This window comes from Manacus candei, unplaced genomic scaffold (genome assembly GCF_025592945.1).
Source record: "Manacus candei isolate 608988 ecotype Guabito, Panama unplaced genomic scaffold, ASM2559294v1 h1tg000095l, whole genome shotgun sequence".
NCBI classification, from domain to species: Eukaryota; Metazoa; Chordata; class Aves; order Passeriformes; family Pipridae; genus Manacus; species Manacus candei.
Genome location: NW_026138143.1, coordinates 4086733 through 4113383, shown reverse-complemented (window position 1 = coordinate 4113383; position 26651 = coordinate 4086733). Strand labels below are relative to the sequence as shown.

At 39.4% G+C, this 26651-nt stretch overlaps 1 protein-coding gene across 2 annotated transcripts in view; it reads right to left on the bottom strand.

Moving 5' to 3' along the window:
• Positions 1-26651, bottom strand: part of ELMO1 (engulfment and cell motility 1) — a 316630-nt gene that overhangs the window by 93202 nt on the left and 196777 nt on the right. For both annotated transcript variants that reach the window (XM_051768541.1, XM_051768542.1), the window contains one exon: positions 12693-12829. In XM_051768541.1, the coding sequence (XP_051624501.1) occupies positions 12693-12829 (137 nt within the window). The remainder of the gene's footprint in view (positions 1-12692; positions 12830-26651) is intronic.

The window sequence follows — 26651 nt, the reverse complement described above, 5'->3', positions numbered from 1 at the left end:
GTGGTGTTCTTTGGTCATAAACCTGTGCTTAAAAGAAACACCTGAAATTTCCCATGGTGGGGAAATGACAGCTTGCACTTAAAGCTACAACCTGTAAGCAATGGCTTCAGCTACAACAAAGGTTTGTGTACAAGACAAGCATTTAGAAAGAAAACAAACAAAAAAACCTTACAACCAACCACAAAACAATGAGACCCCCCAAACCAATCCACTAGTAGCCAAACACTGCTCTGCAATTTCTACAGACAAGGCCTACTTTAGTGTTAGGGTTCAAATATGCTAATTAGTTAGACAAATCACCATGTCAGCTGAGCTGCAGTAGTAGCCAGTGGTAAATATTTACTAAAACATACTTTTGTAAATGTTAGCAAGAACAATTTGAGGAAATGCTTTCAATTTCTGAAGGAAATTTCTGAAGGCGCTTAAATACCCCTGAGTAATAACAGCTCAGTTGTCAGAGCTAAGACAAGTTAAACTGCTTCAAAGGGATCACTGCAGTTCATGGGGAAAGCCTGACTTCTTAAAGTGGCTGCTGAATCCATTACAAGGATCTTTCACACTTTATTTAACATTAGGAAAAGTTAACATTAGAAAATACGTTTTACACATAAAACTACAAAATAATTCAGGTTGTTAGAAATTTCTAGGCATCATGAAGTCCTGCAGACATAGCAGAGCTAACTTCACACTTAAGTCAGGTTCCTCAGGGCAAGTCTGGGCAAGTTTTGAGTTTCTCCAATGATGAAGATTCCATAATCTCTCTGTGCAATTGGTTCCAGTGCTGCACCACTTTTCTTCTTTCACTGTGTACTTCTGAGAAGGGTGTGCATCTTCTCAGCTTCTTGTTCAAACAATGGAAGAAGATACAACTGGATCCACCCTCATGTGCCCAGCCTTTTGTAGGATGAACAAATCTGGTTCCTTCATATTCCCCTTGAATACCACGTGGTCCATTGTCCTTAATCATATTGATGCCCTTTAGTTGGACTAGCTTCATTTCTCTCCATTACTGGGGCACAAAACTGGACACAGTCTTCCACCTGCTGCCTCATAAAGGCCAAGTTGGAGGAAATAATTCCTTCCTCTGACCTGCTAGCTATGCTTTAGCTAATGTAACCTAGCATGTAGTTAGTCCACATCACACAAGGGTGCACTGGTGATTCATGGTACTCATCAACTCACCAACCATCCTACAAGCAAGCACTTAGAATTATATTCATCTTTCTGAGTCCTCAGTTTGCATTGGTAACCACACATCCTCAGCTTTTAATATCAAAGAAAATATCAGAAGAAATTAATATCAAAGCCTTGGCCATCATAAAAATCAACACAGGATACTGAAGTGTTACTCTACTACTAAAATTGAGAAACGTCTACTAAAATCAAGAAGCGTAGAGAAGGAAATTAGAATCATCAAACTCTTTCAAATGATAATAACTAAAGCAAATTGAGCAGCTATGAAACATCCTGTTCTCTGGAGCTTAAAAGCAACAAGGCAATAAAAAACCCCTAGCCCATGCAAAGCTAAATAAGTTTTATGGAGATATTTTCTTTCTTTTCTCGTCAAGTAGAACCACCAGTTTAAAGATTTTGCTTTAGCTGGTACTTTAAAGACTTTACACAGCAAAGGGCCATTTAGGCCATGTATCTAACTGAAACCATTTTCAAGGTACACACACACCCCCCATACCTTCTGCCTGAGATTTATCTCCCAGATTGGTGGAGACACCTTTTTTCTCTATATAAATTAAACTTTGCAGCCTACTGTATGCAGAATTAGGTTAGATAAAATAATATCCAGTTCTCTGCCATCATTATTAAAATGTTGTCTTTATACCATTACTTGTGAGGTAAGACTTTTTTTGTCCATATAGTTCAATTTTTAGGAATAAGAAACATGATTGCGCGTGTAATTTTGACTTTACAATTTTAAGAGTGGCCTTCAGATTTGCACTACTGCTGAAAATACAGAGCTGCCAATAACCCCTACCCTGGCTTTACAAATTGGCTTCCAATATTCCACAACCTCAAAGGGTCTTTTCTGATGCCTTGATGGGAGATGTGGCTGTGCAAAGTAGTCAGCAGGCATCCCCAGCTAGAAGGTGAGAAAAGTTATTAACACCACCCTTAAGACAGGTAGAAGTGCTATGAGCCATGCCATTGCTCCAAGGAAAGAGGACAGACAGAAGAAAAGTCTGGGGAATAATTCTGGTTGAAGTATTGAACAGGGAGAGAAGCTAAAGGAAGGTTCACTTAGAATGGAGAAAGAAATCCAGTAAGATTTCTACATGCAGTCACTAGTTTACATATATGCTTTTGAAAAAATCAGTTATATGACAATCAGATCAATTCATATTTAAAAAAAAGAGAAAAGAACATCACTGAGAATAAAACAGCCCTTTAACAACTTCCAGATCCCTAACTTATATAGATATGAGTTCTTGGAAGGGATCTGAAAATCTTGACAGATATGAGATTCCATCCTTTATCTCACACATCTGATTTTACAAAAACAAGGATGTTTCATTTTTCTGCTTTATGACTTCACTATGAAGGGCTGATCAATTGCTTCTGAAGAGTCCGATAATGTAACAATGATATGACGAGATGTGTAGTTTCCTTTGGACTACTGTTTAAGTACAACAAAAAGGACTAGGAAGCATTTACTATTCAAGCAGAATGGATACAACTGCAATTTTTAAGTTCTTGCTGATGAAGTTCTCATATTAGCAACACAAGAAGGATAAGTCATTTCCCTAAGACAGAAAACTGATGCTTGAAATCTGAAGATAAGTCTCCAGAGAGAAAAATTACCATAAAATTCAAAGCATGTGTGAAAGCTGTTTCCCCAGATGCTTCTCTTCTAGAAGCATACTTGACATTCTTGATGCAAGGATGGTTCTTGAGCATTTCAGTTTCATGGTCATGGCACGGTATCTTCAACTGACATGGCAAGATCTGTAATCATCTACACAAATGTCTTTTCAAGGATTCTGACACAGAATTTGGTATTTGTTCCTTTACCTCTCTCTGGTGTTTGGGTCAATACACTTACTTGGCATCAAATCTCTTTCCATTCCTGTGCTCAGCTTATAAAGTGATATTCCTCAGCTTTCCTATGTATTACAAGGGGCCTTGCTTCTCTGCTTGCTCATGTATGACTGACATATAAAGGTAACTTGAGGAACTGAGATGGAGCCTCTCAATAAATTACCTTTCAGTCACCTTTCAGAAAGTACGTGCTAAACCCCTCACCTCCTACCCTCCTCTATTTTGCCACTCATCCAGTGTCTGGGAACTTGAAGACAGCTCACATTAGCAAACCAAGGCCCAGTTTAGCCTGTGATCACCTAAGAAAGCTTTTCAAACTAACTGTGCTATAGGTTCCCCAATGTTGGTGCCCTAGGTAACCTACAGAGAGCCATCTCTGTTGGCCCCATGTGCATGGTGTAGACATGGCTTGAAATAGCTGGTGTGGGTAAAGGAGAGAAGAGCCCATCTGCACCCACGCACCGTCCTTTCCTTTCATGCCGGCTCCCAGCAGCCCTCCCCTCCCATATGCCTCTATCACAGCCAACTTTAATTTACACTGGTGCATCGGGTAGCAGGATCAGCTTGTCAAATGCTGGGCAGTTACCTCATGTGCTAAAAATAGAGACAAGCAGCAGCAGTGACTGACTGGCAAATGCCTTTTTAATGGTGACTGACGTATTCAATCAAGACAATACATGAGATGTAAACTGCAAACAATGAAGGACATTTGTATAAGGACAGATGAGACAAAGGCAACAAAGCACCCCGGTTTTGCTTATGAGACATGTATGAAAGATTTCTGCTGCTCTTTTCAACCACTGTGCTATTTAGATTACAATTACTTAACGCCAACCAACAATAATACAAGCTTTTCTGCTACTCCAAGAGAGGCTATAAAAATCTCATTGTCAGCTGTATCATTCACCACGATAACCTCATTTCAATTGAAACAAAATCTCCGAGATATCACCTCTCCCCCCTTCCCTCCCTTTTTTATTTGCCTATAATAAGGTCTATAGTCTGGGGAGCTCTCAGGCTGAATTCCATGCATTGTAATTCACAAAATGAAAATCTGGTATTATATGCCCACTGACATTCACATCACCAGCAATTCATGCAGCAAAAAGCCATATGCCATGCACTTCTGATTTAAGTGTACTACAAAAACATATCCTAGAAAGAAGAAATAAAAATACAGAGACAAGCATGGTTCCTGGGATCTCATTATTATCCACACTTTTAGACAGGAATGACAGGGGCAATGTCACAAAATATGCTGTTTTGGTGACAATTGCAGTTAGGTTGTATCATTTCCCTCGGCAGCTAACACACTCTACATGGAAGTGAGGCACTTTTTTTTCCAGTGCAAAAGGTTTCTATGGAGTAGAAAAAAAGCGGTTAGCATGGATAACCCACACTCAACGTTTCTCCTCTGGATACCAGGCTTTCCACTCAATCATCTTTTTGAAGGCTGAGAAGTTTATTGGTTTGATCAGCACCCACAGAGATGAAAATGAAGAGAGCTTTGAAAATACGAAGTACCAGCAGTTTTAAAAATTGCCATCTCCAGGGTGTTACATAGACCCGTATGTGTTCTACAGTAACACACACAGTTCACTAGAAACCTGGGGGATAAAATCCACTCTGCCAATGGTGGCTAAGTTTTCCACAAATAAGAGATTTCACATGAACAGCGACTTTTATCACTGAGGAAAGGATAAGACAAGCTGCTGGCCAAGGAATGGATTACACTAAAATGCTCTTTTCCTTTTTTTCTTTCTTTTTTTTTAAATAGCAGATGTTTTGTTGAGACATTTCTTCCTTGCTTTTGGCCTGAAGAATCCTTCTATTTGTTAGCATACCCATCCTGGCATATAAATGGACAGAAAGGACAGAATTCAAGATTTAAAATGCTTTTCCTTTTAAGACTATGCCCTCCATGAAATCATTGCATATGTGATCACTGAAGAAGGATCGTTCAGCTATAACTACATATGACCCTATTTCTAAAGACTTTCAAAGCCTTGTGGCAAAGACAGAAAATAGTAAAGATATGTTTTAAATGAAAAAAGTCTTTCAACTTGAAAAAATAGTTCATAAGCTACAGAGTGCAGAAAAAGGGCAAGTGTGGCTCCTTACTGCTTCATTAAGCAGCCTAGCAACTTACATTTCACAAATTAATTTTTTAAAATGCGTTTGCATTCTTGACAATGCTAGTTCAGACCGAAAAATTTTCAAAGGGAAACAACAAACTAGATTTAAAAATGCAATACTCTTGTTCAGTCCCTTTGAGCTTGACAGTCCCAGCCTTTGGAGTATGAATACTTTAATCTGATTTTTACAGACTGATGCCTCAGTAAGAGGAAAGCCGCATTTTTAGCATCTTAAACACCCCTTCTCAGGTTCCTGCAGCCAGGAGCAACAGACGAGTAATAAAGTGTCTTTGACAAATGCAATGGGACACATTTGGAGACCTGACAGATGTAGATAAATGCACAGAGACAGAGAAGACTAAACAGAACCATTCTGAAATGAGCAGCCAATGAAGGCACACATTTGGAGTATCTAGGCCACAAAAAGCATAGAGGAAACACTGACCAAATGCCAGGGAAAAGTCTTAAACAGGTTCTTCCTACATCACATTAAACTGCACTGCTTAAAACAGACCATTCGTAAGGAAGGGTCTGCTAATGGAATAGACCTAACAATCTTTTTGCACCCCAATTTTGCTCTTCTAAAGGATTTCTACTGTATTTGAAGGGAGCTTTTTTTCTTCAATTAAAAAGTCTCATTTTCTGTGTAAGCTATGCAGTAGACTTGCAAAATGTTAATTGCTATAATTTTTTAATAAATTCATGCATTACACAATTAATGATACAATATATTTATAGCAATTTTCTGTTTCCCATAAAAGCTAATAAAGTGCTATTGGCCTCAGGTGTGAAAATTTGGGATTTAATTTGTGCTAATCTGCCCCAGCCTGGGGAATACTGAATTCATTCTGTGTGAGAATAATTTATTTGCAGTATCCCTGACTGATACAAACAAAGCATTCTCAAGGGAAGGTGCAATAAAGCTAACAGAGAGGTGCAATCATTCCACTAGCCTGGCATTTCCCACTAGTAAAATACAAATAGAACAGCTTTCCAAAGCTTCTCCCAAAAGAAGGTAAATTCATATACTTCAGACCCATAAGAAAACAATAATGCTTTGGAGGGTATCCGTGAAGAGGGTATTTACCATCCCTTTTCCTTCTTCCATCGAATTGAAAAGGAGGTGACAGACAGATTTACAGACTGACCAAAGGATTTTACTTTCAAGTTTGTCTGTATTAATTTTTCTCCTGTTTGAGGTAATGGTTTCTTCCCATTCCTGAAGCTATTACTTGCCATCCTTCTCCAAGCATCCCTGTGCAGTGCAGTGTGTGGAAAGAGGGGCACAGAGAAAGAACCGGTCTGGGGCTGGAGCTGCTGCTGCAGCTGTGGCAGGGTGATGAAGGAGGCTGGAGCAAGTGGCCAGATATCCTGGTTCTGATTTTGACCCTGTAGCTGCTTCACTGCCAAGGTACTTCAAATGTGGGTGCCTTTCCCTCCTTACTGTAAAATGTGATTTGTCAAAGCTTGGTCAAGCTTGCAAGAGGAGAAAAGTGCAGGATATTGTTAGTGCCACTAGAGGGGATAACTTGAGCGTGCTGGGGACCTGCTGCTGCTCCAGGAGTGCGGCAAAACCCTGCCACTTCCAGGTCAGGCACAGAGCTGCTGTGGCAGGGACTAGCATTAGAACAACGAAATTGCAGCCAGGGGGGCATTTCGGTCAGGATCTGTACACAGTCTGCTCCTGATGTCTCCCTAATTTGCAGAGGACCCAGCAAAGCTAGTGACATCTCCTCTGCCACATTGCTGCTCTGACCCTCTCAAAATGACCCTCTAGACCTTTGTTTCCTCATGGGATAACACATTATCTAATGGTGGTGTTGGCCCACAACACATTTTCACACAAACGTGTGTTTCACAACTCAGACAAGTATGCTTCTTAAGAGCTTGCCCTTGAACATTTAGTCATATTCTGAACCTAGCCTTACACAATCATTCATCCTACAGCTGCCAAAAGCGTGACAACACTAGAGAAGTTGCGAGAAACCTGTGGAATGGCATTTCAAAACTGCCACTGAGAAAGGAAATAGTATTTTTCATTTTTATGTTATGCTTGGTTACCTTTTCTGTTATCTTGTCAGCGAGCAACGAAAAATATTTGCAGGGTCTGAGCATGAGCCATAAACATCTTTTGTGGTTATCAAATGCCTCAGTGTTTGCCTTGCTATTTAATTACAGGACTCACGTAGGGCATTTATTGTTTGCATCTGTTGCTGCTGTGAGCAATGTCTACTCTTCTGATTACCACACAGGCAGTTTATTATGTGTATACCTGTCAGTGGAATTATCATCTTGCTGAGCAGACCCCACTGGTGCAGGGGGATCCAGTGATGCAGCTTGGTGTGTCACTGAAACAGCCAGATACCACAGGGGCAGTTCCTTAGGATACCCAGGTCTGCCACTGTGAAATGAATGCTAGCTGAATGCTGAAACCAGAGGGTTTTGAGTTTTCTGAGAATGTTTTTCTTATTACAAAATATTTATTATTATTATTATATTCTTATATATTTTATATATATTATATTCTTATTATTAAAAATATATTCTTATTACAAAATAAATTTTCATAAAACATTTAAAAGCTCATGTTTTATACCATGATGATCTCAAACACATGTCCAGAGGGCAAATAAACTAGATCGCCCAGTAATGAGAAAAATGCGTTAGCCAACCTCATCCCACTTTCCTATTCCTTAAAACTGTAGTTTTAGTGAATACGGCAGATTCTGATTTCAAGTGTCGTACACCACAGTACTTTCAATGGTTTTCAGTTTTGGCATCTCATACTTAACTTTAGCCACGCTGAAATGATAATTTGAGTAGTCATTTTTGGCCATCTAAAAACCTAAAACTACGCTAATATACTAATAAAAGCAGCCACATTGTGCCCATTTTCTACAACGCAGCTTCAACACTTTCCCAGGTGAGTAAAAAAATTTTGTGTTTTTCCTTCCACGCTGGGGCTGGGAGCAGTTATTTTTATTCTTAATGTGCTTTTTTAAGATGGCACTACACTAGGTACAGAATTAGCAAATTGTTCATACTGTTCTTCAGGTCTAATAAGACAAGCTATGGCTGGTCCTGCAATTAAAATAACACATTTGCTCACCCTTCCTCCTATTAGTATGTGAACTTCAAAGGTACAAAAAGCAGCCAACTGAAACCTCTGGAAACCATAAGTAAGAGGATAATCTTGTCCCCTACATAATGTCCTACTTGCTGTCTCCTTGTACGCCAAGAAGCAATATGTGTATTTTACAACAAGATCACTAAAAAGATAGTGATCTCAATTAAAATCCTCATTAGGGCAACACAGGTGCATTTATTTAAGAACAACTAGTGGGGATCAATAAAAAATTTTTCTTTGGGAGTATGCTTTCATTTGGCCCCAGGGGGGAATTTTACTGTGGGGCAGGTACTTTGAATTCCACCTATTATCATATTAAAAATAAACGATAAACCCTGAATCAATTTAAGTACTTCTTAGTCTGTGTGGCAGCAGAGCCTGATTACCCTGAGCAGAGCATAGGTGGTCCCTGCGTAAGGGAAAACTGACTGATGGGCACCTATTTAAATGGGCATGGTGATGAAGGTTTCTAGATGCTGGAGTGAGAGATAACTCAGTCCAGCTTTCTTACAGTCAGCACTGACTCCAAAAATCAATACACAACGCTTTCTTCTGCTGCAATAAAACATATAGAATTATGTAAAGCTTGGAGACTAGATTATATTTTCAAAGTCATAAACCATGCTCTCTGCTCACAAATGACTGTGGAGGACAGAACTTATAAAGTGTCCTTTGATCATCTGTAGGCTCATATAAAAACAAAAAGGTTTCAAATGGAATTGTTGCCACTTGCATGTCTCTCTACACAACTGCATCTTAATTTCTCTAGGAAACTCACAAGACATGAATTATGTATGTCTTAAAATGTTACAAAAGCATAATATAAGCTTAGTTGCCTGTCTAAATTATTCTATTCAGACATCTACTAGTATATAGAGAGACTGCAATAAAGATTTTAGGTCTGACAGTTATCATACTATCACCACAAGGGATCAAAGGAGTTTTTCTAATGCAAGAGCTCACAAAATGTGTCTGTTACAATAAAAATTGAACAAAGCATGAGACCATAAATGTTTCACTAAAACACCATAAAATTCTTCCAACTATGAGCAAAGTCCTGGTTTAATTATTTTTGAAACTTTATAAATGAACAAATCTATATGAAATCTCCACAACATGAATTGAAGAACCATGATGGCACAGTATGCCATTTTGTCATCAAAAGAAAGTCTTAATATGTAGTTTAAAAAACCCTTGAGAACAGGCACTAAAACCTGAGGGGAAACATTCAATCACCTCACCTCTTTTAGTGCCTGTCATTCCCCAATGCAAGAGAGGAGGAAATAAATCTCTGTATGTGCACACAGACCTCCTACAGACCCTTAACATACCAGCAATTGCGATTAATCAAAAGTTTAAAACTAAGCTAAAAGTCCTTTTTCTTCAAGTATGATTAAAGATCAAAGGAAGTGGTCTAAATTTTTGGCAGAATCTCCAGGTCTCAAGACTTACCATCCAATATACTCAGTGTCCAAATTTGTTTTGCAGGTTTTGGGGGAGGAAGGGAAGGAGGAAGGAATAAAACGAACGATCCCATCAGCCAGGTGGGTAGTAAACCATAACAAAGTGGTGTTTTACACATTACCATGACAATCAAGTTATTGAAACTGAAAAATAGTAACACATGGAGAAGACAGAAGATTTTTTTTTTCACAGTGTAAGGTAAAACATACGCAGGTATTCTTCCCAAGAATGCCAAGGCAGTGGAAGGATTAAAAAAAAAAGGTCCATTTCAGATGCAAGGACCATTTCTTAATGATGCTGCACACCAGGCCCTCAGGGAAAAAAAGGCAAGGCTCTGCCTCCTCCAAGGCTTTTTCTATCTTCTCTCTCTCCTGCCCTACCCTCTCTGGCCCAAGGAGGCCTTGTACATGTCGCAAACACGTTATCTCTGTGCATACCAGGGAGAGAGAGAGCTTGCTCATAGCTTCTCCCTGCGACTTTCTCTGAAATGTAGAAGGAAGGGGAAAAAAAAACCTAACATATTTGAGAAGGCATTTTGTAGTCTTCCTAAGCAAGACCAGTTCTAGCTTTCTGTTACAAATACTTCCAAAACTGTACCTATCCCTACACACAGCAACTAAGCTACTGCATCTTGGGAGGTCTGTTTCTTCCCATTCACTTCTGAAAGTATGGGCTGAATGCTCCCCAGGTCCACATGGCCCTTGGTTGCCAAGTTTTCAAAAGTGTCTGCCTAGAAACAGGTACTCTTAGCACACAGGAAAGATGCAGATAGGATACTAGCGAGCAGTGATCACCAATGCCTCTTGTCAGGTAAGGATTAAAAATGGTGGTGTTAAGTTTGGTAAAGCCATTGGCACTGGCAGCCGTCACCTACCAAGCAGATGGGTAAACCTTGGGTACCACTATATAACCACTATATAAACCCTGAAGTGCTTCACAAGCCCACAAAACAACGCTGTTTGCTTCACTCACAGATCCCTTTAGACGTTTATCAGCTGAGTAATGCACATCCCCACCACATGTCATTTGAAGTGGGTAAGAGCGCAAAAATCTCCTTATGACTCTAAGAAAGGATTTAGATAAACAGAAAATAATTACAGAACTGTTAGAAATGAGAGTCTCAATAGTTTAGCATTTCCTCCCCTTTATGAAAACAGTTACAAAATCAAGAGTGATTTCTGCAGGCAGAGATCCTGGGACCAGGACCATGCACCATCGTGCCACCACCAGACACAAATCCTAATAGCCCAGTGGCAAATGTTTCAGATTTGCCCCACAGAGTTTCCTGTGTCTTCAATGACACATGCAGTAAGACCTACTGCCAATCTTGCTGAACTCGAAAGAACTGATGGGTGAAGTTGCAGAATTTTTCAGTAACAGAAAACACAAATAGCAAATTAGTCAGATCAGAGAAAAAAACTACCTTATCTCCCATGAATCTCCACAACAATGCCTAACACAGCAAAGTAAATTTCTTTGTTTTCTTTTTAGGGTGGTCTGGGCTGTTATCAGAAATTAAATCATTCTTTTTCTGAATCCCCTAGAATTACTAATAATATTTCAACTCAAGTTGTGGGAAATTATGTAGACAAGTCCTTCAACTTGTCTACATGTTTACAGACAGAAGGCCTGTAAGTAACATGCAGTTGTTAATACATTTATTTAAAACAATTACATATTATGAAGTAGTCTTTTAAGAGTTGCTTTTTTAAGCTCTTGATTTCAACAATCCTACATTGTTCAGTGAATTATCTTGCTATTGCTCCTTCTGTGTTCCTAGATCACTAGATAAGAGAAGTGTCTCAGAAATTCCATGCAAGAACAAGCCTCTAGGTCATCTAGCTACAACAGAATGCACTTTGGACCTCCTTTCTCTCTTTAGCCAGGGCCCTGGTACTGCTGCCAACTAACTTGTCTGAAAGAACTCAGCAAAGGTTATTCCTCACCATGACTTAAGAATTCACCTTCACTCTGCAGAAGAAAATGGACATTGAGACCACTTCAATAACAGACAGTTCCAATTAGAAGTTAGGCATGATCATTCTTACTGGCTTTCACATAACATTTGAATCTGGTGACTTCAAGGCGCTTCTATGGCACGTGCTGACACAGAGAATCAGTCTCACTTTTCATTCTCAACCAATAGTTCTACAACCAGCATCTCCCAGGGAGAAGCTGAAGATCCAGTCAGAGGATCCCAACAAAGATAAGGATGCCAGTTGGCCACAAAAGCACGAGTTTGTCATTCTTACAAAATGTCAGAGATACTGTTCGGCCTCATGACAGTTAAAATAGGATGTCTAAGGACCATTAAGACAGACCTGCTCTTTATGGGTTTTTTGAGGGTGAGGAGATTGGCTGAAGCTTCCAAAATTCTTACCACAAAAAGGGTGAGATACTGAGGAGCATTTTGGTTGGATTTTTATTTGATTTATTTGGGTTTGGTTGTTTGGGGTTTTTTGGTTTGTTTTAGCAGGCTAAACTGCACAGCAGTCTGTCATGATTGTGTCCACTCTTGAATATTTTATCCTGTTAGTGCTCACATGAAATGAAAGGGATGCACAGAATTATCACTGCAGTACTCTCTCTGCATTATTTACAACCTTGGAGGCTGCAGCACTTCAGCATAATATTGCTAACATAAAAAGGCAGAATTTCCCCTCAAGCCAGGATTGTAGTCTCATAGTCTGCAGTGCAATATGACTGAAAAGGTTCTATGAACTTCCCTTATGTCTCCCATTCCCTACCCACCACTTTCTAAATGCTGGCATTCTGATATGCAAAGAATCCGAACAGATAAAACTCCACAGCGTTCAGCAGAATGGGAATTAGTAAATCCCTGTGCCTCTAGGGAAAAATATATGGTCTTGTTTCATCATTCTACCCAGTTATTCCCACCCCACTCTTTTTCTTGCCTTGTTAAAGTCCTCTGAAGTTGCCCTCATTTCCTTCCATGTCTTGTTCAAGAGCTGAATGCAGATACAGAAGAACTCCTCAAACGATCTGTCATGGGTGAAGAACATGGGATGGAAATCGTTGCAGGTCTCACTGGCTAAAAACAGAAAAACAAGGGGGCGTGGAATAAGACATGTACATGCAGGAGCTTCAAAAAATAAACATAAAATACAATCAGCCACAAAATTTAAAAAAACAGCATAACTGAGTGAAATCCCAGTTCTTAGAGTAAGGGATGTCAAAACATCATCGTGAAAAGCCAGCCTTGATCTACAGTCTTAAAGACAACAAAACACAGTATAGACCCTGTCTGTAAGACACCAACAGCACGAACAAGAGGAAGCAACTACCTGTTTGCCTGAGTAGTCTCTCAATGTTTTTTGTTTGTGCCAAGTTTTGCTGCTCAGTCCAGGATAGAGGGACAAAGGGAAAAAGTAGAAATCTCCTCATCAAAACAACTTCTGCCACTACTAACAGTATGGTCCATCTTGCCTGATGAAAACCAAACACCAGATCCTATCACTCACAAAATAGTATTAGATCAATGTACACACTGAAATATGAAGCTCTCCTGGCATAGCAGATGATGTACCATACTAATGAATATATCACAGAGGTAACCAGAGAAATCTAGACAGACATAAAGATGAGAATGTAACTGATTAAACTTGTTCTTTGAAAATAACTGGAAACAAAAGCAGCGAATCTTCTATAATCTGTCCCTTATCTGAGACAGAAATAACAAAAAGGAAAAAACCAAAACCAAAAAACAACACGCAAACTTCCTTTAATCAAATACTGGCTTTGAGGAAAAAAAAAAATAAAAGAATACTGTAGTGAGGATCACGAAATGGAAAAGCAAGAGTGTGCTGTGAGTCTCCTGAAGCAAAGAATAAATTTTCAAAAACTGAGGACTAAAGAAACGCTGGCCTCCGGGCACATATGAGCAACCTGGGAACAGAAGTGGCTTTAGCTAAGAACTGAAAAGAATCTTTAAACTCTGCTATGACTTGCAGGGCCACCTGAGTAGGTTACCTATTTATGTTCTTAAAAAGATAACAAAAAAAGTAAAATTGATTAAGCCTTTCTTCACATACCTAGTCCCCAAATCTCTCAGCTTCAGCTTTCACCTCTGCATGAGTGCTCCTTTGAACTTGGTAGAAGTCACTCACATGCCTGAACAACATCATCTTCCCTTACTTCAGGATCAAACAGCCACTGCTTAGGCAACTTCCTCCTTTGCAAGAACAGCAGAATTATCAAGCACTGGGATAAATCACTCTTTCCTGAGGTTGAATCTGCTTTCTCCCAGTGGAACTGGAGAATTAGAGACTCTTTTCAAGAGAATGGGAATAGCTCAGGCAGGCTGACTCCCTGCACCAGCTGCAGACACTTGGTCCTGGTACCTCCTCTAGACACAAAACTGCCCTTTCAGTGTGTTTAGTTACCTCTACTGCACCAGCAATTCTGCCATAGGAACATGAATTGTGCTTAGAATCACCTGAACCCTCAAAGAAAAATGCTGTCTGATCTTTCCTAGCATTCCGTATTAAAATTATAAAGCAAAACTTGGAAGCTTAATTGCAAATTTGAATCTTAATTTTAACGTCAGATTTACTAATCAATTCTTCAGCTATGTGGCAAGGACAGGAATTAAATCTGGAGCACAGGTTTCATTGTAATCAAGTAAACTCCATTTACTTCAAAGGATTTGCAGTCAAGGGGGAATTAGTCAAAGCAGAGACCTACATTTAAGAGGAACCACTCAATCGCTTTTAAAGAATAAAATGCCTCAAGCATGTTTTTCAGAGCACCTTCAGCTTCCATTCACTCCACTGGAGCTCCAAGGGCTCAGCACTTCCAATAATCAGACCTTCAGCTTGTAAAAATGTCAGAGACACAACAGAACAGATTCTCAGAGGGCACTTGTCTTTAAGTCATGAAATACTATAATGATGAGAAGAAATAAAATAACACCAAGCAGAAGATGCAGCCAGTACCTTCACTGTATAAATCACAGCACGAAACAAGGCAATAACCCTCGACACGCACTGGCCTTTCTGATCCTCCTCAAAGCCTGAGTTTCTCACTGCTCCTGCCCATAAAAATCAATAAATCAAAATTAATGCAAAGGCTAGGGATTCTCAGAAAATTGATCATTGGTTCTAACTCATGCTTCTTATGATAATCAGCCTCAAACTGTATCTACTGTGTTGACTGTTCTGCATGCAGAATCAGAGATGCCAACTCCCCCCACCTTTTTTTTATAAGTAGGCAACAATACTGTGTTTTATGGTTTTCAGTCTCAAAATGGAAGAGCAGAAATCACTGTTATTGATATAAACGGAGAAAGTTAGGCCTGTTAAAAAGCAGGATCAATGTCTTAAAGTAAAAAACAAATCCTAGGAATAATTCAAAACCAAATGATAAACAGCTCCTTCAAAATTCTCTCTCATCCGGATAGCAAAGCAGAAAATCCATGGTCTACTTCCATGGTAGTTTTTTGTATGCTATGAAAATTCCATCTAAAATAATACAAAGTAATACAATTCAATGTAAAATCTTCAGGTTTCAGCTCTGGTCACATCTATGTTCTGCTCGGAGTGTTAAAATATCTAATGAAAGATAACCCTTGCCCCAATACTTTCCTTTTCCTTTTGACAGGTGAGATGAGGATGAAGGAAAAGGCGGTACTGTGTTACTGGTATGGTGTTGAGACCAGAGTAAGACTGAGTTACAAACTGCTGTCTTGGTCCACTCTCTCCAGCCCCAAGTCAGAGGCTTTAATATCCTTAATATCAGAGGACTGCCTCTCTCTACAGAGTGAGTAAATTTAGAGGCTGTTCAATTTACTAATTAAAAAGTACTTGAATTTATTTTTTCACTAACTTGCAATTTGACTAGTTCTAAACTGAAACAGAGGTCCAGCCTTAGAAATATTTGGAGACCTTCTGCATAAGAGCTGTGTGCAAAATTCTGGCCCTTAAGTCCAGCACTCTCTAACCTTCTTTTTCTCAGGGACTAACCAAATTTATAACCACATAAAAACATACACATGGCTGCAATGTGGGGACACAAATCATCATGATTATTCATCATCAAGTTTTAATTACGCCTCTGTGAGATCACCTTCGAAAGGCAAGTCACAGATGCCTGGCCTACATAAATCAGGTGAAGATCTTGTTGATTTTCCTTTCTTGGTACAATTCTTTAAGCTGTAGATCAATATGCCACCTTTCAGGATACAAGTAGTCCTTCCAGCTTCTAGCTGATCTATAGCTGGAACTTAGAGGAAGAAATTTAGTTCATTCCTCATTCTAAATTGCACTGGCAAAAAAAAAAAAAAGCTAATTTCTACCTGGGATTTTATATGGTTCCTTCAGTGTATACTTTTAGTCCACCCAACACAATTCTGTCTGTCAGTTGTTTCCTAAATTACAACAAGACATTCAAATGCCCCAGACTATTTGAGAAGTAAACAGATATGACATGTTACCTTGTTCCGCTGTGGATTAGTAGAAAACAACAAGGAAAAGTAAATCAATTGAGAAAGAAGAAAAGAGTTGTACCTTCATTTTTTAGCCTATCTCTCAACACCTTTTCCCATGAGACAGAACATCATCAGGGTTGAATTTCTTTTAGCTGTGTCAAGAACAGTCAGGTATTTGCATATCTGCATAAGCCTGTCTTGAAAGGGCACAGATTATGTGGTGATGTTTCACTAAGTGTTTGGCTTGAAGTACAGCAGAGATTTAAACTTCAAAGTTGCTGTGGTGAACTGAATAGGACAACAGGGATTTCTACATGCAGGACAAAGTCCAGGAAAGGACCAGTGTGCCAGACCAGAGAGCAGGCTGCTGTGTCACCTCACTGTCCAAATCAGTAAGAACAAAAGGCCACTAGTTCAACAGAAACTGGCTAACAGCTGGAAGGACTCACGACATTTTACCCCCACGTTAAATGTAGACTACGTGTAGATATCTATAATTAGTTTCCACTAAAAGGAGGGGGAAAAAAAATGATTTTTTTATCTTAGAATTTGTTTTATGGAATACATGGGAGTAACACAGAGATAAGCTCTCCCTTCCCCCAAAAGTAAAAGAGCAGGCAGAGACACAGTAATACACCTCTTTAAGCAAGGTACTGCCCTTGATCCTAAGAAAACTCTGCTTTCCTTCTGATCCTGCTAAACTGCTGTGTTGATACTACTCATCCCCATCACTTCTTTAAAATGGTATATGGGCATTCTGACCTCTGTTGTGAAGTTCTTGAATTCAAGAAACGAAAAAGGTTGTACTGGTATGAAAGCCGTATCTATCATGAAGGGAATGTTTGAAATTAGGAACCACCCAAACCATTATTTTCAAAATCCATGCATGATCCTATGGGGGATCAAGCTGAGGTGACTTCAAGGGTCATTCTTCTGTAAATTTGAAGGTTGGACCCATGACATTGGGAAGGTATATGAAAGATAATTTGCTAATCACAAATGAGACATCTCATTCACAGATGTCAGATGTACAATTGGTCTACAAAGAAGAAGTTGAATAGATCTGAGTAAGTAGATAATAAATAAAAGTGATAAGGTTGCTGCGTATTCTCAAATATTTCAAAAACAGGCAGGCAGCCTAAATCAATCACATTATTCAGTCAGCCATATAAACACGGTCACCTGGCAATAATGCTGTCAAACCTAGAGGCAGACAAGACACCTGTGGTGAGGAGTCAGCCTCTGTGCTGGGGTTGGTATTAATAGATCTTGTGCACCCTGAAACTCATCAAGAAAAGCATCCTGAAATAGCATCAGCACGATTCTGAGATGAGGGATGCAGTGATGCAGAACCCTGGGAAACTGGTTTGCAAAGTTCCAGGGAGAGAGGGGTTCAAAAATATATCTCCCTGTCTGAAAGGTACCTGGGAGCCATGGGATCGAATTTTCAGAGAGATCTGTGCTTTCTTTTCCTGAGCTGCTGCTTAATTCTGGTGAGTCATTTATCCCCTCAGTTGTTTTCCCCAGTTTCACAGAATGGAGATGATAATATTTGATCAGAGAGGAGGCGGGTGGAAAGATCCACTGCACTTTCCGAAGTGCAGCAAGATCCACAAATGAAAGGTGCAATATGGACCTTGGAAATATCATCTCCACTTGGCACAGCCTCCTCTGGGATTATTATTTGCCAGTAACAGAAGAACCAAAGAGCAACTAATTCTCACTAGCTCTCAGGAGAAGAAGCACTGTAATTTATGCTTCTCCCTGAAGATGCAATACAGTAAAAATAACTACTGCCATGACCATTTTTATACACAATCAAAAATTCTCTCAGTAACACATAGAACATATAGGAAAAAGTACACCTAATACTGCAGAACTACAGTGATTGCCAAGTTATCTATACTGCTGATTGTGGTAGTCTGCTGGCAATAATTTGAACCTCTGGCTACCTTTCTGGCACACGTGATAGGGAAAATGTAATTTAAGGCAAGGAAGGTCACCAGCAATGTCAGTGCAATAACGAAGTAGTAATACTGATGCCAATCATGTAATTTTCTTTCCTAGGGAAAAGTTGTCTTTAGAACACTCCACTGGTATTAGAACAAAAGCCGCCAAAATTACCTAGCAACACAGACCTACAAGAGACATTCAACGTCTTCCCTTACCTGATCACATATTAAGTTGGAAAAGAAACAATATGAAATTGTTAAACGTGCAGCAAAAACTACCAACTCAAACTCTTCATAAGAGCATAAGGCACCATGTCTCTGAACCTATGAGACTTATAAAGAAGCTATAGAGGGAAACTGGAAAAAAAAGCACATATAAAAGGCTTCCTACAGTCTGCAAGCTTTCTCAAGGCTGAGAATAAATTCTACTATGCAATGAGAAACAAGGATTCCATGAAGTTTCAGGACTAGGATGTTCATGGCATATGGAGCCCCAACCTCTTCAGTAACTCACCCAGATTCATTTTGAAGATGACTGCTGCTGTGCTAGAAACATATCTCCTCTCCCCAAAATATCATTAAATGAAGAAGCTGCTATTTAAAAATTCACCTCTCTCATTGTCCCAAATAAAAGTGCTGGAAGAAGAACCCTGACTATTGCAGCACAAGACAATAAAACCCCACACTTATCACTACCAACAGATCCAGCAGTTCAGAGGTGGCAATAAGGAGACAGCTGAAGAACAATATCCTGGCAGATTCACCTTGCCAATTCAGAGCTGATGGTGAACTGAAAGAAAACAAAGAATACAGGGGTGTCCACACAGGCAGGCTGACTTTGTAAAGATAACTCCTTTTGCAACTCTCAGTAAATAGAGAGACCTCACTGCACCTCTCCTGCTTAGAACAGACCTGAAGACTGAACACTATGGTTTGGAAAAGCAAACAGAAAGCCAAAGTGCAAAGAGGAGAGTTCCCAAAAAGGCTTTTATATGCAACAAGGAAATGACAAAGATTACAAAGAGTCAGCATCGTGCTGATAAGGGTACCCCACCTCTTTCAAAAGCAGCCTATTTCTATTTCTGACAAAACAGGTGCCAGTTATAAATAAATCTGAACTGTCTCTACAATCTGTCACAGCACACTGTTGGGCAACAGGAAAGTACTCTGCTTCCCTCTTCATTCCTTCACTACTCCCAGTATTAAAAAAGCAGTGATCAATAACAACAAGAAAATGTAGTTTTAAAACCTGATGGATAAATTGGAGTATTGTCTTCAGAGGTGAGGGAGCACTTCATACAAATTAGTCACGCACTTCTAGGAGAAAAATCCTTGAGAGTGGAAATGGTATGAAAAAACAAGTGCTTGTATTCATCATACAAAAAAAAAGGCTTTTGGGGGAAAAAAGACATAGATCGGCATGCATAGATCTGCAATTATGCTCTGGCATATTTACAGTATCCCTGAATAACAATATAGAATCATAGATTCATCTAGGTTGGAAAAGACCTTTAAGATCATCAGAATGTTAATTGATTAATGCGATAAATTTGCTTAGGGACTATGAAGTCTTTATGGTCACTTCTAGTAAACATATAGAACAAGAAGGAAGTACACATATAAAGCAAAATCTACAGACAACTGTTTAACAAATAAACATACTATGCAAAACCTTCTTACAAAAGATAATGCTGCTGCTCTGTCAGGTTCCTATCAGGTTCCTGACATCTTGCAAAGCACACAAAGCAATGATGGCTATGTGAAAGCTTAAAAAACCTGAACCAAACCATCATATAAAGAAGCATTTTTGACAATTTCTAAGCCAACAGACTGTCTGCTTGAAGTCCAACAGAAATAGGTAGCGTCACTGACAGAAGGCCAGTTAAGCTCAGACCTATCAATGGAAGCATCTTATCACATCTGCTGCATGTTGATACTCTGTTCCTTCACCTGTTGCATCCTTTCTCTCCTATGCTCTCAGAGAAACTAGGCTTAACCGTATCTCCAGTCATATCAGGAAGAATGAGAGTAGCAACGGGGGAGGTAGGTGTTTATAAAGGCTAGCATAAAGGCAGTCACACTGTGTAACCACTCTTTCTAGCCCTACAATACCTATTGGCAAAGTTTATTGCTAAATGCTATATTCTGGCACATGTTCTAATAACTGTTGCAGCACCTCAGACACAGAACTCTGAGGGCTGGGGTCAGAAGGTTTTGGGTGCGGAAGTGGACACTTGTTCTGTCTTTGCTTGTGCATCTCCTTGATGTCCCTCTCAAAATCATGGCTCGGCTTCACGAACGAAGATTTGGGTAAACAGCTGTCAGAAGTGGGATCAGTACAGTGAGAAACTGCCTTTCATGACAGAATTGTTGTCTTTTCCCTTTGACTCTTCTAGAGCACCAGCTTATTGCTTCTCCTCCTGAAGGGATTTTTGCTAAAAAGCACACACTTACTTCTAATTACTCATTTTCTTTATTAGAAAGTTACATAGACTGCATTACAGGTTATAACTCATGCCTCTCCAAAGACCTTCTGTGAGATACTTCACCAAGAATATACTCTGGTTATTATTTGAAATACAGACCATGCTGTTTCGGTTCACAAGAGAGGAATGGTCACTTAAAATTAACTCTGCTTTAAGTAGGCTGGCTAAGCCTCCATCTGTAAGCAAAACTTAAAGAAGTCTGCAAAAACCTGCAGGAAAAACACTGCAAACAGTAACCTGGGAAATCTACAGATTGTTTTAGGTCCCCCCTTGCTACCTAAGCAGCTTCCATTCCCTGCTCCCTCACACAGACCTATGCATTAAAATCAGAAAGAAACTATGTGGTTACACTTTTGTGTAAGACAACTAGTGGAAAGAACATATTTTTGGGGATATTTGATCTTACAAGTAAGCAACATCAGGACAACTGCAAGGGAAAAAAACCCGAATGAGCAGATGGAGAAGTCAACAAACCAACAGTCAAGTCGGGGAGGAAAATAATCTTTTTCCTGGTACCAAGGCATTCTTCTATTAGAAAAAAAAAAGGCTACAACTGAATTACCCATGCAGACCTGGCACAAACCCTCTGTACTCACACAAAGGGTGTCTGTATATGAGATGCCTCCTTTGGTGCACTTCTGTGACAGGCTGTTAGGCTACCTTCAGTGCCCCCATGGTGTGGTATGAGACACGCTGGCTGCCTGATACCTCTGCCTAAGCAGTCAGGCCAGCTTCCAAAGTGTGAAAGCTGTGAGGACAAACTTCCAGCTACCTAGAAAGTGAGCTAAACTCACCCAGCTCCTCTGCCATTACGGAAAATGAAATAGAACAAAAGCACTCTAAATTCAACCACTTGCTTTGAATCAATTCCAGATAATATGCCAAACAAAGTAACAGACTGAGTCAAAGAGGGAAAGGACACCAATAGCAATAATAAAAGAAAAAAAAAGATTGTCTGTGATTAAGGTGAGGGAATTCACTGTATCACACATTGTAGAGCAAATGGCAACTCATTTTTCACGTCAGATCTGGTTCTGAGCTATGCTGAAACTACAATGCTTGCTCAAGAACCGGGATATACACACCTACTAGCTGTCCCCGACTTTTTCGAAAATATGTGTAGTACCACCACTACTACAGCTCCACATAGAACAACCCACCTTAGCTCTTACACCTCTCCTCCCTCCCCTTCTGCATCTCTACAAACTGTGTATCTCCTTTAAAAGATGCATATTTATACATACATGAACCAAACTACCAAATAACATCTTTTCCCCCCACTTTGTGAAAGTAAAATGTGAGCAAGAAGAAACTGGTCAGTGGTAAAATCTTGTGCAATACACCCCAGGCTGGGAACACCCCCTAGCATGTCTACAGCCCACTTGCTATTCCATTCTTGGTCTGCCATGGGCAACCAGCAGTGGTAAGCACAGCAGCAACAACATAGTGGTCTGTGGGGGAAACACCAATCTTCCCACTCCTTGTGAATACAATCTCTCTTGGAACCCAGTTAGACTTGGTGAGGCAAAGGTCATGAACTCATCATGAAAACTGCACCTTAGTTATCTAACCGCAACCACCTAAATTATTTTCTCTCCTTACAAATTGTCTTAATCTGTAAATTATGTTTTTAACGATCTGGGCTAGAGTCCCAAAGTCAGACTGACAGAATAAAAATAAAACTGCTGAAGCATACTCTTTTAACACAGACCAAAGTGAGTAATTGCTACTCACAGAAAAGGAAAACAGTGATGTGGCAGGGTGCAAGCTGCTCAGGAAACATTGAACCTTAGTGCTTGTTAGTGTATTTATCCAAGATCATCGCCATAACAAACTGAGGAACTGCCAAGAATGTCCAAAGGGCTTTGTGAACATTAATCAATCTCTAGGACAGTAGTTAACACTAACTCTTCAGATGTCAAACTTAATCTCTTGAAAGGCAAGCAGAAAATCAAGTTAATAAGACCACAGGCTTAACAGGAGAAGCTATTTAAACAACACATTTCCAAGTGGCACATTCTGCTCATAAGTTACTCTCATGGAGATTTTTACTTCATACACCAATACAAAACTAAACTCAACTATTCAACTACAGCTGACAGAGCATAGTTTTGGATAGGCAGAACTACCGTCATCAAAAGTTATGTTTTAGAAATGTTTAATTAGGCCGTAAAATTGCCCTACTTTATGTTATTCCTCTTCTTTATAGGCTAAAACATTGAACCAGCATTTCAGTCATCTTACTGTAAAAAAATAGTATCTTAAAACATTGTATTTTAGTCTGGAAAACAGGTTGCTTGATGAAAGAGGTTTTAGAGAGTGCAAACATTTTAAAATTAATTCCTGCTCTATATCCTAAGGCATTTGCATTGTATATTAACAGATATAATTCATTATAACTCCAAACCTTTTAGTTTCTAAAGAAGCTTAGAGAATCACCTAGAACAGGATATGTGAAGTAGTACAGATTCTCTCCTCATGATGCTGGGAGATAAAAAGCCTGCAGGATCCTGGGAGATAAAAAGCCTGCAGAATGCTGGGAGATAACGAGCCCTTGAGTATAAATGAAGTGAATACATGGGAGACAGGGAGAGGAAAGAGGCCCAGAAAACACATTAAGACTTGCTGAGATCACGTCTTTGTAAAATATCAGAATCAGGACGATAAGGAGGAAATTTGGTCTAAAGTATAATGTCTCTGGTGTTAATAACCACATAGTATTCCCTGACAGCTTGTTCCACTACTTATCTAGTCTCTAGTTTTGTTGTTGTCATTGTTATTTGATATATATTTTCTCTTTTGTATTTTAAATCCAGTATTTGTTTTCTCCTTGTTGACTACAAGAATTGAATAAGGTAATTTTTACATCATGCCTTGAGGTTCCTGAAGACATTTATATCTTTTCAATCACTTTATTCCACCCTGACCATGAATAATTGCTTAATATTTCCTTCAGGGTCTTATTTTCCCAAGTATAGTATCAATCTCTCCAAAAATATGTCTGTATGCATGAGGATCACAGAATAGAGACATACAAAGACAAAAATAATGATTTCTCAGAACCAACAACAACAACAACAAAAAAAGTAGGTAAAACCCTTCAGCTGAAATTTCTCTGTTGGACTATGGGTGTATTTGAAAAAGGATCTAAACTAACCTTCTTAGAAATTCTCTCCTATTACTCCCATTCCAGACACTTAGCAATTTCAGACAGGAAAAATGAAAGTCATCTTGTATATATAAGATCTCTCTTTGCTTCTGCATTTCAGTTTAAAATTGGTTCTCAAAATTTAGGATTATTGCTTGGTTGGTTTTTCACAAAGCATTATCCCAGTCATGTCTCAAGAGACATTGCATATGAGGCAAGTGTACTGGCCTTGCTTTCATTAAAATAAACTGGTTCATAACACAAGCTAAACTATATAAATTCATCTGAAAAAAATACCATCATGTCCTAAGACAGCATTTTTCAATTTTCTCTCAACTGAATCTGACCAACTGTGACATCTGTATGTACAGGTTACTAGCATCTATTTAAAAACTGTGAAGTAATACATCTGGAAAAGGAAAGTGTTTCCCAATCTACTGTAGCAGGTTACAGAAATAACATTTCCAAACCAACCATCAAGAAACAATTGACATTTCCAATGGTTTTGAAAAAAATAGCTAAATTTCTCCATTGCCAATAGGACACGTTAGATATGTTGGTTTCAAAATCACTAAGGCAAAAGAAGCACTAGACTGACTTTATGAGAAAAATAAACTTCAACTTCTTCCCATTTAAACTTACAAAAAGTAGTAGAAACTTTTCCTACGTTAGATTAAAATTCAGCAGGCAAAACTTTTTCCCAGCAAGGAATTACAGAGAGTTTGAACTGAATTGAATTCTAAACCTCTGTGGTTTTGGTTTAGGGATTGTATTTGGATTATTTTTAAACTGCATCCCGACCTGGTTCAATATCTCGAAGTATCTCTTGAGCCCAAATGGCCAGAAACTTAGAAATGGCAGATCGGAGGAATGGCTCAACTGAAAATGTAAATCCTCTGTCCTCAGTTGCAAGCTGTTGAGCATGAAGAACTAAAACCTGGTCATAGCAAATATTTCTGCTCCTGCTGGAGAAAACCTGCAGCCAAAAAGCTCCATGTATCTGTATGTATCTGGCAGTCATGGGGTCTGAGTGCGTTACTTCTCTTTTTTTACAGGTTTTTTGTCTCTTGCTGCCCAAACGTTGCATTAGCACCAATCCTACTCCCACTGCCAAAGTGCCACAGATGAGTTCCAGCTTAAAATGGAACTAATTTAAAATAGACTCAACTAATTTCTCCTTGTGTTACCTACAATATTTCAGAGGTCAACACCTCCTCAGACAATGCGATTGCAAGGGTTTCCACTTTACCGCAGTAGCCTTAATAAGAAGCTAAAATTTACAGACTTTTTTTCCTTCTCATGCCTGAAAGACATGAGGGAAATTTCTTTGAAAGTAAAATCAGCACAGTAAAGGCTTTTAAGATGCAAGTTCAAGCTATCAGTGGTTTTTGACAGCACAAGTGGCATCCCAGCTGAAGCTGTACTCCCTTGCTATGCTCCAGTGCAGGCTCAAACCAGGTGTCTCTGCCGCCTGAGCAGAGGAAGGGATTTCTGCCACCTCCCAGAAGAAGCAACACAGACACATGGTTGGGGACATAAAGCCACCTGGGTGATGGCATGTTTCTGTGCTATAACCCTGCCATGGTGCCTGGCCTGGCACCCCCTGGGCCCAGAGAATGGGCAGCAGCAGACCTCGCTCCTGTCACGCTGACAGATCAGACCCCCAGTTTGGTGTTTCAACATGTAAATAGCCACAGTTTCCTCATGCCCTCATAAAGACTTTAGGTCTCGAGCTTAAGTTTTCACAGCTACCCACATAAAAGTACCCCAATTATGTGCCAAACATTACTGTAAAATCTACAAGAGAATCTGCTTTATGTTAAACATTACCTTCCTTCACCCTAAAGCAGCCTTCCTACTCCATCTCATGAAGTCCATCTCCTCTGTCCTTGCAAGGAAGGCAGATTTTAAATAAATTTGTCATGCAAGAAGAATACAAAGGCAAACACAAGGATTATACTTAATAAAGAGAGGAGGGAAAAGTGAAATTGGTTATTCTCAGGGCTGATCTCAAGAGCAGGCACAGCTTCAGAACAAATTTCGAAAGAAAGTAAGAACATATTGAGGTGAATAGACTGGAATAAATACTGCACAGGCTTACCAAGAAAAGATCAAGTCTGATTCATATAATCTTTGATAAAATAACTACTGTTTCTCATGTGTGAAATGTGGTAGGCTTTATCTGCACAGCAGACAGATTAGTTCTTCTGCATCTGACTTGATTTAAGAAAAATATTTTGATATAACTATGCGTGCCAGACAGAAAATCAGTAATTCATCTGGACAAAATAAGATTTGATACAAGAATCAGTGTGGGTGAGGTGTTGGCCACATATGGAAATGACAAAAAGGAAAGGGGAGGTATCAAGCTAAGGTCAGTACTGCTAGAAAGTCTCAAAAGTCAGTCTCAGACTCCAGATTTTCATTAATGACTTTGGCACAAAAATCCAAGAGTACCTCCACAAAATTTGCTGGAGCCCAAAAGCTGCTGATGGGAAGGGAAGATCAGAGGGTCATAAAGGAAGCACTTTGAGACCTGGAGAAATCAGAATGGTATGACACTGGACACTATGACACTGAAAGGATTTTGAGTAATAAAAGGGATTTCTGCTCTAATCTGAGACTTACCAGTTAGAGAAAAAAGAGCAAAAAACCGACAACTTGTATACAGAGCAATCATTGTGACAAAGGTCCCAAGAAAAGCAACAGTAATCCTAAAACATAAACAGTGAGAAATTTCTAGCAAGGGTAGTGAAGCACAAAAAAGATGTGATACAAGGCACTGGTAGTTACACAAAATGGAATAACACCTGCAGTTCTGGGCACCCATATGCAAGATACAG